This window comes from Ruditapes philippinarum, unplaced genomic scaffold (assembly GCF_026571515.1).
Source record: "Ruditapes philippinarum isolate M1 unplaced genomic scaffold, ASM2657151v2 ctg294_1_1_1_1, whole genome shotgun sequence".
In the NCBI taxonomy this organism is placed as follows: Eukaryota; Metazoa; Mollusca; class Bivalvia; order Venerida; family Veneridae; genus Ruditapes; species Ruditapes philippinarum.
The window spans coordinates 182,782-201,210 of NW_026860937.1; the positions used below are offsets into that span (position 1 = coordinate 182,782).

Consider the following 18,429-nt stretch of genomic DNA (forward strand, 5'->3'; position numbering starts at 1 on the left):
GTGCTCACTCGGTGAAATATATTCCGATCTTACACTGAACTAAACAAATATCCTCTATAAGTTATCGTTTTTAACAATAAAACATATCAAAATAGACAGAGGGAAATAAATTAGCGGTGTTTAACCCAAATTATCTCCCCCGAAAATACTCTTTAGTTGTCATGACAATTTCAATCAATATGGCCGACTGAAGCAAAATTTCTATTTCCTGTTTGATAATTTCCGCTGTAAACAAAATGTAAAGGAAAAATAGAAGGCAATATATGTGTTAAAAGTCCTGACCAATGTTTCAGAAAAGAGTTTTACTTGGAGACTCATTCCACCAATTTTAAAATCAAATTTACGAAAGAGAAAAAAACGATAGGCAAGTCTCGTTAGAATTTATAATCCTATTGATAAACAATGATAATACACTCGCACAACATTGATTAATTATTTGTGAGCATAAATACGTAACAATTATTTGATTATACTGGATGATGTTAACGGACATCATATCACGATTAACAAGATTGAATAGTCGCACATGGAGAAAAATGTGACTGTCATACATTGATGCCACAAAAGTCATTTTTCATTATTTCATTTCCATATCTTAACCAGGCTGGTCACATTGCCTGATCGGGTTTACAACATGAATACATATATTTATTGAATAGCAAAGAAGATATTTCACACTTGCTTTATTCATGAAAGTTGATACTCAAAGGTATCTAGACGTTTCACAGAATCCGGGTCAGCTCGGCCCTAAAACGTACTCGGCCCCCGAGTCAGCTCGGCCCTATTCCAACTCGGCACGGGTCAACTCGGCCCACTTTTCAATAATCAATATTTAGGTTTGTGTTAACACTATTTATTGTAATTATTGTAATTATTTATAATACACAGATTGACAGTTTTGAACTAGCAGCAGACAAGCTTTTCTTATCAGTAGAATTGCGAGTAAAGATAAACGATTGCGTATCTCACTGTATTTCTACATATTTAACTTCTGTTCTGTTCTTTATTACTTTAACTAGATAATGCACAGGCAAGGTCTTTCTATTTGATAGAAGAAAAAAAACGTATGACACGTGCAAATGAATTTCGGCAGCAATCAATGCGCTTATACGGAAGATTTAATTAGAAGCTTATGATATTAAGTAAACACGTTTTTGTTTCATATTTTTTTAAATATTACTTTACAAACACATTTTATTAGAATCTAGATCTATATTAATTTTATCGAATCTGCAAGACAGATAAATAACATTTTTTCTAAATATACTTTATTTCAGAAGAAGTACAATGTATAATTATATAATAATAAGATATTTCTTATTATTCATTTACCTTAACAACATGCAAAGCAAAGTTAATACGTTATATATATTTTTGTAAAGTGGGCCGAGTTGACCCGTGCCGAGTTGGTATAGGGCCGAGTTGACTCTTTTCCCGTTTCACCTCCTGGAAGTTTTGGCCCTGGACGTTTCACCCTCAAAATCCTGGTCTCTTCGGCACCTTCTTTAAATTTGATAAAGATGTAAAATAAATACAATTATGAGTTATAATAGTATATATAATATTATTTATTCTTATAAAATTATGTTTCAATGAAATGTTTAAAAAATATGGACTTCTTTAATTTATAATTGTTGAAGAGAACATTTAATTAATTCCAGATAAACTCTAGAACATGTAGTTACCTTGTACAGTTATCACAGTGCATATGCAATGAAGTGCCTCTATGCATGCTATTTTATACATCAAAGCAAAATCATTTATTTATAGCTGGATTATATAGCACAAAATTCTGTGGAATAAACAAGTATTCATCTTATCATCTGCTTATCTCCATACAGGTAGTGTTACATGGCAAGCTCTTACATGGGCCTCATATGGCAGTATGTTGCTAAAATTATTAATAACAAGTTCATCTATTGACAGGAAGCAAAATTGACCGAAGTGAATATTTTCTTTACTTACAGGCTAGCTAACAGTTTAAATATTGCTCGGTTCAGGCATCTGCATGATCGCATACAATTCAGATCAAAGGATGAAATAAATATTCATATCTATGTTTCTTCTTTATCGATAAGTTATTTTTGTATATTATATAGAATGATGTCATCAGACTGGGGTAAGAGAGCCACTAGTAGGATTGATCGCTCACAGTTTGAGAACGATGAACTTTTACAGCAGCTTGGTACACAATTTGATGTCAATTTTACCGATTATGACAAATGGACAAGGAAAACAAAAACAAGGCCAACTGTAAGAGAAGGTACTTCAAATTATTGTTTTTCACTGACATATTCAAAATTAATATTTTGTTTATCTAGCGCTTAGTGTTGTTCAATGTTTTCAGAGCAACACCCTTTTGGAGATCAATACAGATTTTGGTTGTGTTACTCCAGAGAGGTTAAATTTATTGTGAAGTATTTGGAAAGAATTGATATTGTTGAATAGAGGTTATTGCTATACAGAGGGACCATCTACAGAGATCTTTGACTATCTAATTTATTGAGCATTAGTGCTGTAATGAGTTAACTCCTTTCAAAATTTAATAGGAGTTTACCCATTACAGCGCTAAGGTGTCAAATGATAAGGTTTTGAAAAAAAGCCTGATATAGTGTACAGTACATGTATTTATATAGGCAGGAATTAGAATATTATCAAAATAGCTGGAAGTGTCTTCTATGCTATTTTTTTCCCATAGTTTTTACATGTAAGGAAATGTAACTTGATTTATGTCAATTATTACCTCAATAATACTACTTGCAGCATTTATTTGCAACATTTATCGTCAGATAATTTTACTATGTTTTATTGAATGATAAGGTTACTGAATAGTTGTTGTTTATAAATAGTAAAATAATTTAGCTGAATATGTGTTGTTTGTAGCACAAAAAGAGCAAGCAAAGCGGGCAGCCTCGGCAGAATCATGTCGTCATGGTCAGATGTCATACAGGGAGAAAAAAGAACATGCCAGGCTACAAGAAGAAGATAAAGAACGGACAGAAAGATTGAAAATTTTAGAAGTATTATTTTAATTTTTTATTATTAGTTTTGAACTTTTATATTTTAGCTATCGATTGTGAATGTAAAGCTTGTAAATTTGAACCACACTCCATAGTCAACTTCTTGGAACCAAGCAGTGTTTTATTAGGAAACATGGTCATGACTACAGTGAGGTTCAAACCCATGATCCCTGGGTTGAGAGGCAGACACCTTAACCACAAGGCCATCCCACCATTTAGACCTTTGCTATTGATATTGGCAAATTATTGCATTTAAAGATTTTAGATTGTATTGAAAGATTTTTTTCTTGTATTTGGAGGATTTTTTTTCAATGTGCATACAAAGATGGCATATTGCACTGAATAATGTTCATAATTATTATGATATTGTTATTGCTCATTGGCACCTGAACTGTCATTTACACTTATTAGAAAAGACTTCTAAAAGGTATATTTGTTGTTGAATATTCAGATCTTAAGAATGTTAAATTTCTTACCTATATATTTTAACCTTGTTTTTTTTTCAGTTAAGAATCAAGACAAGGAAACAAACTTTAGATGAATATGAAAAAAGATATGCTGAACTGTATCCTTTGGGAAAAAACATTGTCTTTAAAGTTAAAAAGTGAAGTATCATACAAACATTTACTTTTAAGAAATCTTTGCTTTTGATCATATTCTCATTTGATCTCTTCAAGGTAGGTATATTGCCCATACATAAAATAGCACAATATTTCAGCTGAAAGTACAAGGACTAGACCCTGCTCTCTTCTATGCTCCTTAAATTGAGAAACACAGGAACTTACTGGATTCAGATTAGAAGTAATCAATATTAATCTTATGATATCAAACTATATTTGATGTCAGATACTGATACACACATAAAACTAAAAGAAAATATTTGTTGAATCTTGAACAGTTTGGTTAGATTCCCTGTGTTAAAATGATATTGCTAAATGTTTACTTGCAAAATATGAGACATAACAACTTACAATAAAAAAAGGTGAACATTTACTCAGTTTTGTCTACTGGTATATAAAAGTAACAAGTTTCTTGTAATGTTGTATTTCTGTCACTATTCACAGAAAAACAAGATTGACTGTATAGAAGAAATATTTTTTACAAATAAAGTTTGGTCAGTACAAACTTACAAAAATGTACGCTTCTTTAAGTTTAAAATCTTAACTGCTAGCAGTATTGAACAGAACATAGTGCTTAGGGATGAAATAGAATCAAAAGAACACAACACACTAGATGATGTCAAAGGACTGTTGCGGAAATATGAAAAATACAGGGTAACTTTTTACTATTTATTTTTTTCTTAATTTAAATATTGAATTTTAACTACCAGTAGTAAAAACTGTAAATATTAATATTGGTCCACTCTTTTTATTTTAAAGTTTAAGCTTCGGGATTGTGCCCATGTTACATTATAAGTTGTTTATTCCATCTTTGAGAGATTTGTTATCCCTCACCTATGTGGATTTCTTAAATCCTGCCAAGTAAGTTTAGATCATTTCATGTGACTAATGAAGCAAGCGTACTATACTCAGGTTCCAGCTTGCAGAAGCATCAGAGTTCCTCCACTAATAAAGCTGGAAAGTCATCATATGACCATTTAAATGTTAGTGTTACATAAAACCGAGCCTGTTGTGAATGAGTGATAACTCGACATTAATTTCTAGTCACTAACGGAAACCAATATAGACAGTTTGCTGCAGAAGTGTTTTCATTTGAAATTTCATTTTGTTTAAAGTATGTGCAATTAATACAAAAATCCTCCTTACCAGAGGTAATAATTTATTAATATTTATGCATGGTGTAAAGTACAAGGCAGGTCCAAGGTTTTTAAAATGTCATTTTTAAGACTTTTAGTTGGAGTCAGAAACTTTTAAAACTGAGGTCCTGTCTAATGTCCTACCATGGATGTTTCAAGTTATGTGCTCATTAATAGTCATATTTAGCTCCATGTAATTATATTCAGTATTATAATGCTATAATTAGTCTTGATTTACATATCACTATATTATTCAGGGTGGTATAGCCACATTAAATACACATTTCAAAAAAGAACATTCACAAGCTTTAGAAGATTTGGCTGCTGCAAAAGTACGACTCAAACGAAAAATGGAAAGTAAGTATTGTTGGTATAATTTTTTGTTATCTAAATTTGTTTTCTTTGTTGTTTTGGCAATTTGCAACATTCATACATTGCACAGTGTACACACATGCACACACAGTATAGTCATTGAACATTGTAGCTTAAATATTATTTTGTGAATGATGAAATTATCATATTATATATCGCTATTTAATATTTTCTCAGTATAATTTTGTTTACAATATATTAATATTTCATAGTATGATTTTATATTTCATTGCCTGTGTCTGTAATAGATATTCAGTAAATTTCTGATATTTTTCACCGTGTCTGAAAGACATATATTATACATGTACTACAACTTTTTTTCTGTGTCTTTTATTAAGCACACCAAAGATGTAATCTTTATTTTTCTGAGTTAAATGTTGAATGACTTTTTTAATTTGTTAATACCATTTGTTTAACAATAGGATAAAATGTAATTCTAGTAATTAAGTATGAGATTTGTACCATCTTTCATGAATTGAAAATTATCCGATAACATAATGGTAGAATATTTACATAACGCCTGGCTTCTGTTGCCAAGTTGAAAGGTCAAGATAGTTCAGCCCTGTTTTGCCCCTCAGTATTGCAGTACTTGCTATTTTAATACATGTAATCATAAAATTCTTTTATAATTATGACAGTTTAGTTTATATAATGTTATACAATCATGCTGATTGTTCTATATGAATGGTGATTGTGCCAGAAATATTTCATAGGTAGAAAATGACATCTTTCTAAATTAGTTAAAGCAGCAACTTTTGACATTATAAATTTTTATAGATTCTAGATCGAGCCACCATGACTGAGTGGTTGAAGTTATTGATTTTAAATTATTTGCCTCTTACTGCCCAGCGAGGGACTTTAGTTTTCTTGTGAGGAAACTATCCAGCTAGTTTATGGATGGTTCTACTTTGGCACCCACATTTTCCTGAAATAATGCATAGAAGGGGCAGCTAAAAATCCATCTTCATCAAAATCAAAACAGTCATGCAAATAGAGTTTTCATATTCATTAAAACAGATTTCCTGATTTTTTTCAGCAGTATTGATATTGTTTTATATGATGTGTAATTATATAATTTATTTCTTTTATGGATAGAATTGAAAGGTAATTTAATAACAGGACACAATTAGTTACAGAAAACAATACACCTCTGTTATATTAATCATTGGTCAGGGATTCTCTTATATTTCAATATTATTACATAATAATACTGCAAATACATGTAGACTGGCTGATAAAGAATTCTTTTTTAGCTGGAAGATATACTGTTTGATTTGATATGTGAAAAATTTCAATTATTATTTCTTTGAAAATCATTAAGAGATGTTTTCATTTTTTTTTCTCAGAAAATCTGTTGAAGAATTTGATACAGGTATCTTTATGATCTGAAATGTTTGATATTGGTAGAATTTGTGTACTTAAATTTATTACAATGAAAAGAATAGCAAAGGGGAATTTTACAAGCAGGAAACAACATATATTTGCAGTATTATGTATAAGTTATGCACGTTATTGATTGGATATACATACATAACACATTTTTTACCCCATGAATTTTTGTATTGGATTTGTCCTGCTATAAATTTAGATCTGTTCATTGTTATTTTAAGGGAACTTGTCAGAATCAGGTAGACTTATAAGACATTATTGTAGTATTCTAAAGGTTCAATAAAGTAAAAGATCATGATGCCAGCAAGTTCTGATGATAGGGTCAAAAAGTGTAATATCATGGGCAAATGGTGCAATTCTTTAAGATTTCTGACAATAATTTACATTTAAAAATACTATTGTATCTACATGAACATAATAATATACATTCATTTACAGTACATTTAGTCTTATTCTGAGTCAACATATGTATATTCAAAAAAAGTCATGTAAGTATTAAGTAAAGAGTCCTTTTAAAGTACAATTTAGTACAAGGCCATTTTAGGTGAAACTCTATTACATGATACGTGTGTTTATATCCCTAAAATTGTAAGGGGTCCCTTCCAAATTGAGAGCAAGACAAGTCTATAACATATTTTTTTAGCAGGGTTAATGTTGATTACAAGCATATGATACTGACATCCCTGGATTTTACAAATGAACTTTTAACATGATTGGGACTAGAGTCTACTTGGTTAAACAAAAATTTATATGTTTTGTATATCCCAATACCTGCATAACTTTCATTATTTTGAATAGATGTTTCACATTATTACATATTTATTTATATCATCTCCTTTATTATTTATCAAAATCATGTATTTTCTTGATGAGGATAACATGCATCTTATTATCTGAAATTCTGAAATAGTTTGTGAAAATTTGTTTGTGAAATTTAGGTACATGTTAAAGGGTTATTTTCAGTTTAACCCTTTACCTTATATATACGCGAAACAATGCACTTTCGACCCCCCCCCCCCTTTTAGGCCTGAAATAGTGAAAAAATGTCCTATTTGGGCCCCAAACACATGTTTTCGTTTGAGAAATGTTGCTAAAAAAGTGAGCACTTTTTCGGCGCCGCCCCCCCCCCCCCCCCATCCAAAAGATACATCAGGGGGTTGCCAGAAGGGGGATGTGCCCCCTTCGGGGGTTTGAAGGGGGGCGGAGTCCCCCTCATCGCCAAGAAAATTTTGGACTTGTGAGAGGCTTAAAATGACCCCAGGTCGATCATAAGGTAACGTGTAACCAACGCTGAAAAGCCTTTGACTCTATCTCAATCCCTTGAGAAGTTGCAGCACTTTGAAATAAATTTTGATGGAAAAAATCGAGGCAAAATAGTGATTTTTGGCAATTTTGAGATGTCCCCTTGTTGCCATGGTAACAGGAAATTTAAGACTGAGCATGTCGTTACAAAGGCAATGGTCCAGTCAACATTTGTGCCAAGTTTGATTAGTATTGAAGCATATTTCATAGTTTCATAGCAGTTTGAACTTGTAAGAGGAGGCTTTTCAGTGAAAATGGCCATTTTTCACAATATGCTCATGGGGGAAAGGGTTTAAGGATCACACCAGAGGCACATTAAATTGATGTGAAGCATTATCATATTTGTTCATAAAGTGGACAATAAGAAAACTACAAATTTTCACAGACTGTTAGAAATATTGAATGAACTTTTTGAAATTCATACAATCTGTAGGAAATATTTATAAAAATATTATTTAAACCAAACCTGAATAACATAATTATATACCAGTATTTATTATATGCCTTTGTGCTGGGCGTTACAAACATATTTAGGTGGTTGTATTTTGTTTTATACATGTATTTACATGTTCTTAGTATTATAATTATGAGTTATAACTTGTGATTGCTTGTGAAACATCTTTAAGTTACTTTAAAATTTAATACTTCTATAGACTGATGGATATTGTTAAAACTAATAAAAGTTTTGATTAAAAGATTACACTAGCTGATACACATTTTCTGTATAAGATGGTGGTCCCTTTATTGCAATCATTATTTTCTAAAATTAAAGGGCAACAGACATACTGGGGTCCATTCATTCCCGGGAAATAAGTCATATTTTACTTTCATCTGTTTTTCCACTGTTGGATCAATTTAATAGTAATGTAATGGCTCCAAGTTGGCTTGTGGCAATTAACTGGGCTTTCTGCAGCCAAGCAAGACAGCACGGCCTTTACCAGGAGTTTGAAATTTGCAAAGTCAAAGTCCCCTCTATTCTTCGGAATGGTGGGGTTGTGATTCCAATTTTTATTTTTTGGAAAGTAATAATGTAGATAAGAAGAAACTAATGATTGTAATTTTTGGCCACCGTCTCATTGTTCTTTATTTACATTTTATTCACTTATATTAATATTGTTATTGTAGTCTAAACAGAATCTTAATTTTCTCATAACTTTAAACTATCTGTAAACAGAAAGTATATAATTATTTTAACCCTTTGGATGTGTTTTTGTAGATAATTGCAGGCCTATATGCCACCTATAGAGTCAGGCCAGCTAAGATTAAATGGCCAACTGTAAATGGTCTGGACCACAGACACTAGGAGGTCAGACCCAGATCCTATGCCCTTGTCAAGTATTATTAGTGACTTTTAACATTATAACATAAGTGGGACATCTGTCTTAATTTTGAAATTTGTTTTATTCAGTTGCCATGAGAATTATGGGATTTTTTAAAAATTTACACAGAAATTGAATTCAAACACCTTCTATGGTTGAAACATATATGCCAAAGGTCATGTTACAAATATAAAAATTACTGAAAGTTGATAAGGGCTGAGCAAGGTGGGATCAGGTGTGACCACCAAGTGTGTGTGGTTTGGACAGACTGTAAGGCTGGTTTGGCTCTATATAGATGGATTATTGGCAAGTGATTGTCAGTGCAAACATTCAGAGGGTTGAAGTGCTTTTCTTTCCCTCCAGTAATAGCAAATGGAGGTTAAAATGCAGCATTCGTATTGTACAAAATGGAGGTTTCACTGAATCATTAATTTTGTGTTTCTCAAATTGAGGTTAAATGCAGCATTTGTTGGAGTACTGGTACTCAAATGGAGGTTTAAATGCAGCATTTTTGGTGTTTAGATACATTTTTAGTCATTTTCGTTTAATTTGATAAAATCCAACTTTTATAATTGACATCAAATGATTTTTATAGAATTTCATGCAAATTTATTTTATATATTTATTTGATATATTGGCCAATTATAGTGTCCTCCCCTTTTGCATTTTGAGGTAATAGCATGACAAATATAGGGCGCAAATATGAAGACTTTGAACTACTGACACAATAATTTTAAAGAAAAAGGTCTTTTGTCTTCTTGTCAGCACTCTCAAAAGTCAACGTTGGAGACATAATAACTTTAGCCCTTGACTTTTGAGGGGCGAAGACACAAAATGGCAGAAATCAGCCAACATATTAAACCTAACCAGAGAAACAAAACACTACATTTTTGTTTGAAGTAGATATATTTAAGTGGAATCACTGATATAGACACAATTTTATCAATACGTTCACATTTCTTCAATTCAAATTACATCACTAACCCTAATGATAATAAAACTGTTTTGTTGTTTTCGCTTTTATTCTCTTTTGGGGCTTTTTTGTTGTTGTCTAAACTAACTCCCAAATTAAATAAGAACTTTTTTTTTCTCTTTTTCTCTTTTTTTTCTTCTTTAAACTAACTCCCAAGATATTCAATAACAGCTGAAATTGTAAAACATGTTTTATTGTTAAGGAAATCTAGTTACGGCAGCATTTCCATTAAGTTAAATGACAAAGTCTGATTGAAATTTCAGGAAATAAGAAAATTTACTGTGCAGGTTTTAGATTATAATTAAGTTTTAGACATAGATTCAGGTCAAGATGATCATTATCAGTGGTTTTAATGGTTTTACGGTGAATGATATTTTTGCTGTTTAGTATAATAGCTTAACAAGAAATTTGATGTTCAAAGTACAAGTGTTCTTAAATTCTTGAATTTCAGACAAATATGCGGTGAGATGAGGAAATAAAATTTTAATTTTCAATTACATTTTAAAAAATACTTTGTTATCAAGATAGTGTCATTCTATAAATTGTATGTATTGTTATGTTTTGTTTTTATGAGTAATATGTGTAAGTAAAACTTTCTTTTAGAATTGTAAGAACTGGGCCAGTGTCCAGCAGGTTGCCTTTAGGGAGAAAACAAAATTTGAAATAACATGTACATGTACTTTTAATTCAATATAACATTGAATTTTCAGTGTAAAAGCATTGATAGTTGAACAAACATATGAGCGGTGTCATGACAAAACCAACATAGTTGGTTTGAGACCAGCATGGATCCAGACCAGCCTGCGCATCCGCGCAGTCTGATCAGGATCCATGCTGTTTCGCTTACAAACCCTATTACAAGTAGAGAAACTGATAGCGAACAGCATGGATCCTGATTAGATTCCACGGATGCGCAGGCTGGTCTGGATCCATGCTGGTCGCAAACCCATTATGTTGGTTTTGTCATGACATTGCTCATATGAATTTTATATTCAAGGAGTATAGTTTTGTGAAATTGTTAGATATTTGTTAGATCTACCGTGTTTTACTTATCTTTGAAATTTAATTTCATTAAACATTGCATCTATATTGAATGTTGTGCTTGGGAAAAAGATATCAATTTTGAGTGTGTTGTCTTTTGTAAAATAATGCACAATTTGATTTCAATATATAACCCCAAAGGCTCATAGAATTCAGTGATTAATTTACAAAGCATTTCAATAATATTAAATCATGCATTATTGTACTATGTCACAGTTCAAAATTAATAACTATTCCTAATAAAATGAGAATTGATAAAAATATGTTGAATTACATTGAACAGAGAGATTATTTTCATGACATTATTTGATTTAATGATATCATATCTGATTTCATATCACATGTAAGCATATCATTTTTAGGCTGTGCATATATCATGTAATAATGCACATGACTGCTCTGTATGTTTGATAGGGGAGTAGTTTGAAATGTTTTAGAAATTTGCTTGAAGCATGGTTGATAGGGAAAAAAGAGTAAATTTGAAACTAATTTTTGTCTCTGTAATATTTTCAGTGGTGGAGAGGGAAGTGGCTGAGGTGGATGCAAGATTAAAAGAAAGACAAGATGAGCTCCATGTTTTATTAAACTACAAGGTACATTTAACCCCGAACATACTGAATTAGTGTAATGGAACTTGCCCTGCTTAGAATTTAGAACAGGCCATTGATAGTTAGATGGATTTCAATATGAAAATACGAAAATTTACCAAACAAAAGTATAGAGCCTTGTCAGACTGCACAGGTAATGCATGCTCAGGCTGGCCTGACTATAATGATGACAAAGTCTCATCACTTTCTGTACCATTGACACTGTTAGGGTTATTTTAAGCATTGATAATGCAGATTACATTACATGTATATTAAAGTGTTTTATAGACTAATATTTTGTAGTATATATTGAAGGTATTTAATGTGTACCAAACCTTAAAGGAAGGATCTGAAAGTGAATATGAAAATTAAATATCATGTTTTAGCTGGAATACAGTAAGAGCTATCCTACTCACCTTGGTATTATTTCGATAACGCTTTGCATACAATTTCATTAACCACTGAAGATATTCTTTTGAAACTAAAACATTTATTTGGGATCTTAGTTTTAGGTCTCTACTCAAGACTCATAACTCTAACATTTACTTTGTCTGAATATGTGTACTCTGTGTCTCTGTGAACTTTTAAAATTTCTGGTTAAGGTTTTGCATGCAAGCTCTTCACAACCACATCATGTTTTCTTGGTCTTTATGAAAGATTACTTTACAAGGCCCATAACTCTAGCATTCACTTTTATTGATTTTATTATCTCCCTTTGAGAATATTTGCATTTTCCAGGCTCAAACAGTGAGGAGCATTATAAGTCATGTGCTCCCTGTACTGATTATATGTATTAGGTGATATCTGATGTCACTGTTCTTTATAAATTTCAGGATAAAGAATACCCTGTTAAAGCCATGAAAATTTCCAACCTACAGAAAGAAATCCAAAGTTTAAAAATTTCAAATGAGGTAAGCATGTTATTTAAATTCAAAGTATGAGGTGAATATTTTATTTTTCCTGTTCTAGCTATAATAATATTTTTCACCTATCATTATATATTTTCTTGTAATTTCATGTTAATAGATTTAGTTTTCAGTTATCAAATACATATATGTGTATTTTGTGATACTGTGACTGTTTTATTTTCATGGTATAAATTTATTTTCGAGTTGTATTTATTTTCTTTAAAAGATTATTTTCATTATCATACTGTTTCCTTTTTATAATCATATCATTTTTAGCTCCACTTTTCAATAAAAATAAGTAGAGCTATCCTAGTTACCCGAGCGTCTGTGTCGACCTAACCACTTATGTTAAAGTTTTTGTTACACCTCAAATATTTTCAAAGTCCATTGACATATGGCTTTGAAACTTTGCACACTTGTTCACCATCATGACCCCAACCTTTAGACAGGAGGAGGTAACTCAATCAGACAGAATTATGCCCTTTTTTTACTTAGATATGTTAAAGTTGCAAACCACCTCAGATATTTTCATATTAATCGACATCTGGCTTTGAAACAAGTTGAAATTTTATACACTTCTTTTAGAGCATAATAGAACTTTCTTCAAGGCCAACTGTAACACGGATATAAAGAAAATTTTGGCCCTTTTATTAACTTAGAAAATTTTACATTACCAAGGCTCTTTTACTATCAAGCACTTAGAATAGTCGTGCGTGCTGTCCTACCGAAATTTTGACTCCACACTGAAAGTAATATAAATTTTATATGACTGGTAACAGGTCGGACAAAATGTTTGTACGACCCGAGCAACTGTTGCTATGTGTATCTCTTATCAGTGAATCTATTTTTAGAAAAATCCTTGTCTGTAAATCCCCCCTATTCTAATGTAACACTAACAATAAGGCTAAAATGGTATGAATTTAAGTAGGCAAGCCTTCCAGCTAAATGTCTAGCTTTTGTCTTTAATGAACTTGTCCATCTTTCAATACCATTCAGGATTTTAATTTATCTTAAGGTTAACCTTATGTTGTCTTGAATTTTATACTTTAAACATAGTACATATTACACTTTGATGTAACCAAATCTTAGATTAAAAGTCAGACTATAATGGTCATTTTTCATGCCATTCTTAAAAAGCATGCATTATTATAAGGTTTTCACTTTATTTATTATTGGTGTAAGAAAAAATCATTAAAAAAAATTTGTGAACAATCTTAAAATAAATGATTTTCATGTATACAATGTAGTTATTAATGTCTTTGTCACATGACTTTGACTACATGTTTTTGTAAAGATTCTTATGATAAATTTCATTTCTATCAAATATCTTCATGAAAATTTTACTTACTTCAACAGGAAGATCAGGAAGAACTGGAACATATAACAAGAACAGAGTTGAGTAAATATGAGCGTGAGAAGCAGACGACACAAAATAATGTCACAAAACAAGTTACAGAATCGGCAATAGAGATGATGCATGAGAGTCTAAAAGAGATGGCGCTACAAAATATGGTCATGAAAAAAGTAAGTCTATTGGTCACTTAAAATCTAAATTTTCTTACAGTCGACTCTCGTTTTCTCGAAGTCATCGGGACCGTCCAAAATATATCAAGATAACGAAATGTCGAGATAAACATATAAGGTTTGAACTTGAAACTTGAAACTTTTTATCTAATTAAACGCCTGTTTCTTTTTAACAATATTCAACGGCGTTGTACAGTACATATAAATAATAAGAATAAAATTGTGAATGCATAAGAATATGTGGATCAACATCAAGTGAAATTAAAGCTTTTACATACAATTCCAATTAACATATTTTTAAAAAATTGCAGAGACCATAAAATGATAAAACTGATTGATATACATGTAGCATGAGATAAGATTATGTACATACATGTAACTTGATTACAAATAGATTAAAAAGAATAAAACATTCATTTACATTGCACATTCATCACACTGTCAGTCATCAGTTATACGTTACTCATGTTTATCTCATTTCAGATTTTAAAATAGTGATTCAAACTTTCTGAAAAAATGTGTTTTAAGATTTCTCTTAAATACATCAATATTCTTAGATTGTTTCAACTCTAATGGCAGCGGATTCCACAATTTTGGACCAATAGTTCCGAAACTTCTGTCACTAAATGTTTTTCTTTTATTGAATGGAATAACGTAGCAGTTCTCAGAGGTTTTAGCTGAACGTAGTCGGGTATTTGGTACTTGTTTGGTTAGGAGTTCAGAAAGGTATTTTGGAGCATGACCGATTGAACAATTGTATACAAAAGTCAAAATTTTATATTCGATTCTAGATTTGATGGGCAGCCAGTGAAGGTCGAACAGTGCTTGCCTTGAACTGTCAAATTTCTTTCGTTGCAGAACTAACTTAGCGCACATGTTTTGAATACGTTGCATTTTTTTCAATTCAAAATCGGATACACCATAAAGAATGACATTGCAATAATCCAAGTGTGACATTACGAGTGCTATAACTAGTATTTCAGCTGCTTCTTTGGTGAAGTATTTTCGGATACGTTTTATTCTAAGATAGTTTAACATTGCAGTACGGCACTTTCGTTTGAACAAGGCAGTAACTGATTTTACAAAGGCATGGGCATAACTTAAGTCAAATAAATAAAAAGTATGATATCTCCATGTCTTGTTTTCTTGAGCCTTATATCCAAAAGTCGATATTTAACAAAGTTAAATTAGCGGATGTTTACCAACGGAACAGTAATGAACACTTTTTTCATTTACATCTAAAGTCACATTGAATTTAATACACTGTTTGAATATTTTATAAATAACGGAAGATTCACTCAATTTGGACATAAGTCAATCAATATGTTAATAACAAAGCTCGACTTGTTACAAACATAGTCATCATTATGACACATGCTATTAAGTGATTATCGTCTGGTTTGTGTTTTTCACACCTCTGTGGGGGAGAGATGAACATTATAAGTCGAGATAAAGAAAGGATAATAGCGGGAAAATTACTGTCAGGGCTTAAATTTTATTTCGAGATACTGAAAATATCGAAATAAAAATATCGAGATAAACAAATATTCCCAATATAGATAAAGAAGGAAGAAAATCGGGACTTTTAAAATGTCATCGAGATAACGAAATATCGAGAAAAGCGATGTCGAGATAACGATAGTTGACTGTATGTTTAAATGTCGACATTGTTTCTGTGTCAAGTGTTTACAATTAAACGAACTCCATTGAGGTCCAAAACCCTTAAAAAACGTAAAGTTGAATTTCTGTCACAGATCAGCACTTAACACAGAAAGGTTATTTTGCTAAAGATAATTAATAAATATTCTCAGAAATAAATTGAAAATCATATTTTTATGTTATTCTTTGTCCGATTTGAGTGCAAAACTTTTCAATTTTCGATCATTTTTCACAAGTGAGCATATGATCACAAGTGATTGGTCTGAACCTACATCAAAGGGAACATTAACGGTAATCTTCAAAAATTATTTCCAGTCATGTTATGTCAAAAAACTTTTTTGGAGTCTGGGATTGAAATAATACTGTTTGAATTCTATTAGAATCTGTGACAGTCAAATACACTGTACTCAAACCATGAATTATAGAGTCAAAATACTATCATAGTTCTAATTTTTAGATCTAGGAAGATTATGTTGTCTAACATACTGTTAATTAAAAGAAACATCAATTAAATTATGGTAGTATTTGAAATTTAATCTGCTCTTTGCATTATAGGAAATAGAACTTCATAAGAAGCAACAAGAAGAATTAATGAGAAGTAATGCAGAATTAGAGAGGTCTGTGAAACGGCTGTTACGAGATCCTAAAACAAACCTCCGCCAACAAATGTTCCCAGAGTTCTTCCTTTATCAACAGAAGTAAGTTATTTTACAGTGAAATGTCTGCCAAGTGGATCTTGTTCAGTAGTGACCTCTTTATAATAACAATAATTGTGCCATAAACTGCTTTCATTTTGAACATTCATGCACTTTTCCTTAGATTATAACCAGATGCATGGACAGCTTGATCTCAATTTATCTTATAAAACAGTAAGAGATTGCTGTCCATGGACTAAAATGGGGTGGCCGTGGCTGAGTGGTTAAGGTCATTGACTTCAAACCACTTGCTCACTGCTGTGGGTTTGAATCTTGGCAGCAACTTTGGATTCTTTTGTAATGAGGAAACTATCCAGCAAGCTTATGGAACGTCGGTGGTTCTACTCAGATGCCCGGTTGTGCCTGAAGTAATGCATGGAAGGGCACCCAAGGTCTTCCTGCACTGATGCTGGAATGTCGCCATATGACCTATACTCTGTCGGTGTGTTGTAAAACCCAATTAAACAAAGATATGGACAAAATAAATTTTAAAAAAGAAATGCAAAATTAAATACAGTCTTCAGGTTTAAGTTACAATAACTGATTATCATTTCCTCTTGCAGATGTACCCCAGACATGGATGTTGTGCTTGATATACCCACACAAAAATGGCTTCCGATCTAGCGCAGCTTTAATCCTCACAAATGTTCACAATGACTAAATAATACTCTTCATAAATGGAGGCACAGTATCTACATTTCTTGGAAGACAAATGTAGCTTACAAAATGGATGAACTTTGTATATTTTTAGACAGATATTAAAAATGAAGGAGTATTTTCTTTATTTTGATACTATACATGTTGTTCTTCTATACATGTATATTGTTGAGAATGATATTCAGTATTGCATTTTATATAATATAAATATGAAAGGATGTTGAAAGTTTCATACTTTTTACTTTCTTGTTATTTAATGTCACAATATGAACTGTTTGTTACTGAATGTTTAAATGCAAAAAATGTTTATTTGATGTACCCAGTATTTCTGTGATAGAAACAAATAAATTTTATATTATGCATTTACTTGCCATTTTATTATCTGATTTTTAAAAAATTGGGTTCATTTAAGCTATGTATTTATATTTATTTATATAAATTTTATATAAGTATCCAGAGGCAAAGCTTGGCCTAAGTTTATATATAGGCAGACTTCTAAGTAAGGCCCCCACGATTACATGTTTAAACGGATTCGTTTCGATTTTCATTCATAAACGTTTACGATATTGTTTACCGTTTAATCGAAATGACCATATTGTTTTACAAAATTTCTTAATCATTGCCTGTATTCATGGACTTTATCAATTCTAGTGGTTTATTCCAAAGTAAACAAAAGGAAAATGGGTGCTTACAACCCTCCACACAGCATTACCGTGCAAAATTGCTCGTCACATAATACATTTTTGGTAAAAAATGGGGATACAATGCAAAAAATGTGTGCTGACTCAATCGTGATGAGCCCTGCACATTCTTTATTTGTACATATATTAAAAAATAGAAAGAAAGACATCATTTGGCGACTCAAATACATGGTGTGTATATAGTACATAGAGGTACCACCGTTTAAACGGTATCGTTTCGGTTCTTAGCAATCGTGTAAACGTTTACAAAAAATTGTAAACGTGGGAGCCTTACTTCTAAGTGGGGTTTGGAGATATGCTCTGGATTGTCAACATGGACTAAAAGAAGGTACACCATTGGTATTCTGTTATTATGGCAGTGTTGAAAATACATAGTGAATATATTTCTGAAATTATAAGTACTGGTATACTTAGCCTTAGTAGGATTCTAAAAAGTGACTAGGGTCTGAGGGTATAAAGAAAAAAAAATTATGCTAAAAGTCAGATTTCCGGTATTTGATTCTGATCAACAAAAATCTTTGACCAA

The 18,429-nt window shown here is 31.5% G+C and overlaps 1 protein-coding gene across 1 annotated transcript; it reads left to right on the plus strand.

Annotated features, from left to right (window-relative positions):
- Positions 1–165: 165 nt before the first annotated feature.
- LOC132713983 (uncharacterized protein C20orf96-like) lies at positions 166–17,562 on the plus strand. Its single transcript, XM_060696722.1, has 11 exons — positions 166–364; positions 2,100–2,263; positions 2,884–3,020; positions 3,527–3,585; positions 4,195–4,294; positions 5,034–5,133; positions 11,686–11,765; positions 12,593–12,670; positions 14,024–14,191; positions 16,406–16,548; positions 17,109–17,562. Exons 2-11 carry the CDS (start codon positions 2,101–2,103, stop codon positions 17,167–17,169), a joined length of 1,089 nt encoding a protein of 362 aa, XP_060552705.1. The 5' UTR covers positions 166–364; position 2,100; the 3' UTR covers positions 17,170–17,562.
- Positions 17,563–18,429: the final 867 nt, after the last annotated feature.

Coding starts and splice junctions, on each gene's coding strand:
- LOC132713983 (XM_060696722.1), top strand. CDS start 2,101: ATGATGTCATCAGACTGGGGTAAGAGAGCCACTAGTAGGATTGATCGC. Junction 12,671..14,023: donor GTTTAAAAATTTCAAATGAG/GTAAGCATGTTA, acceptor TTACTTCAACAG/GAAGATCAGGAAGAACTGGA. Junction 16,549..17,108: donor TTCTTCCTTTATCAACAGAA/GTAAGTTATTTT, acceptor TTCCTCTTGCAG/ATGTACCCCAGACATGGATG.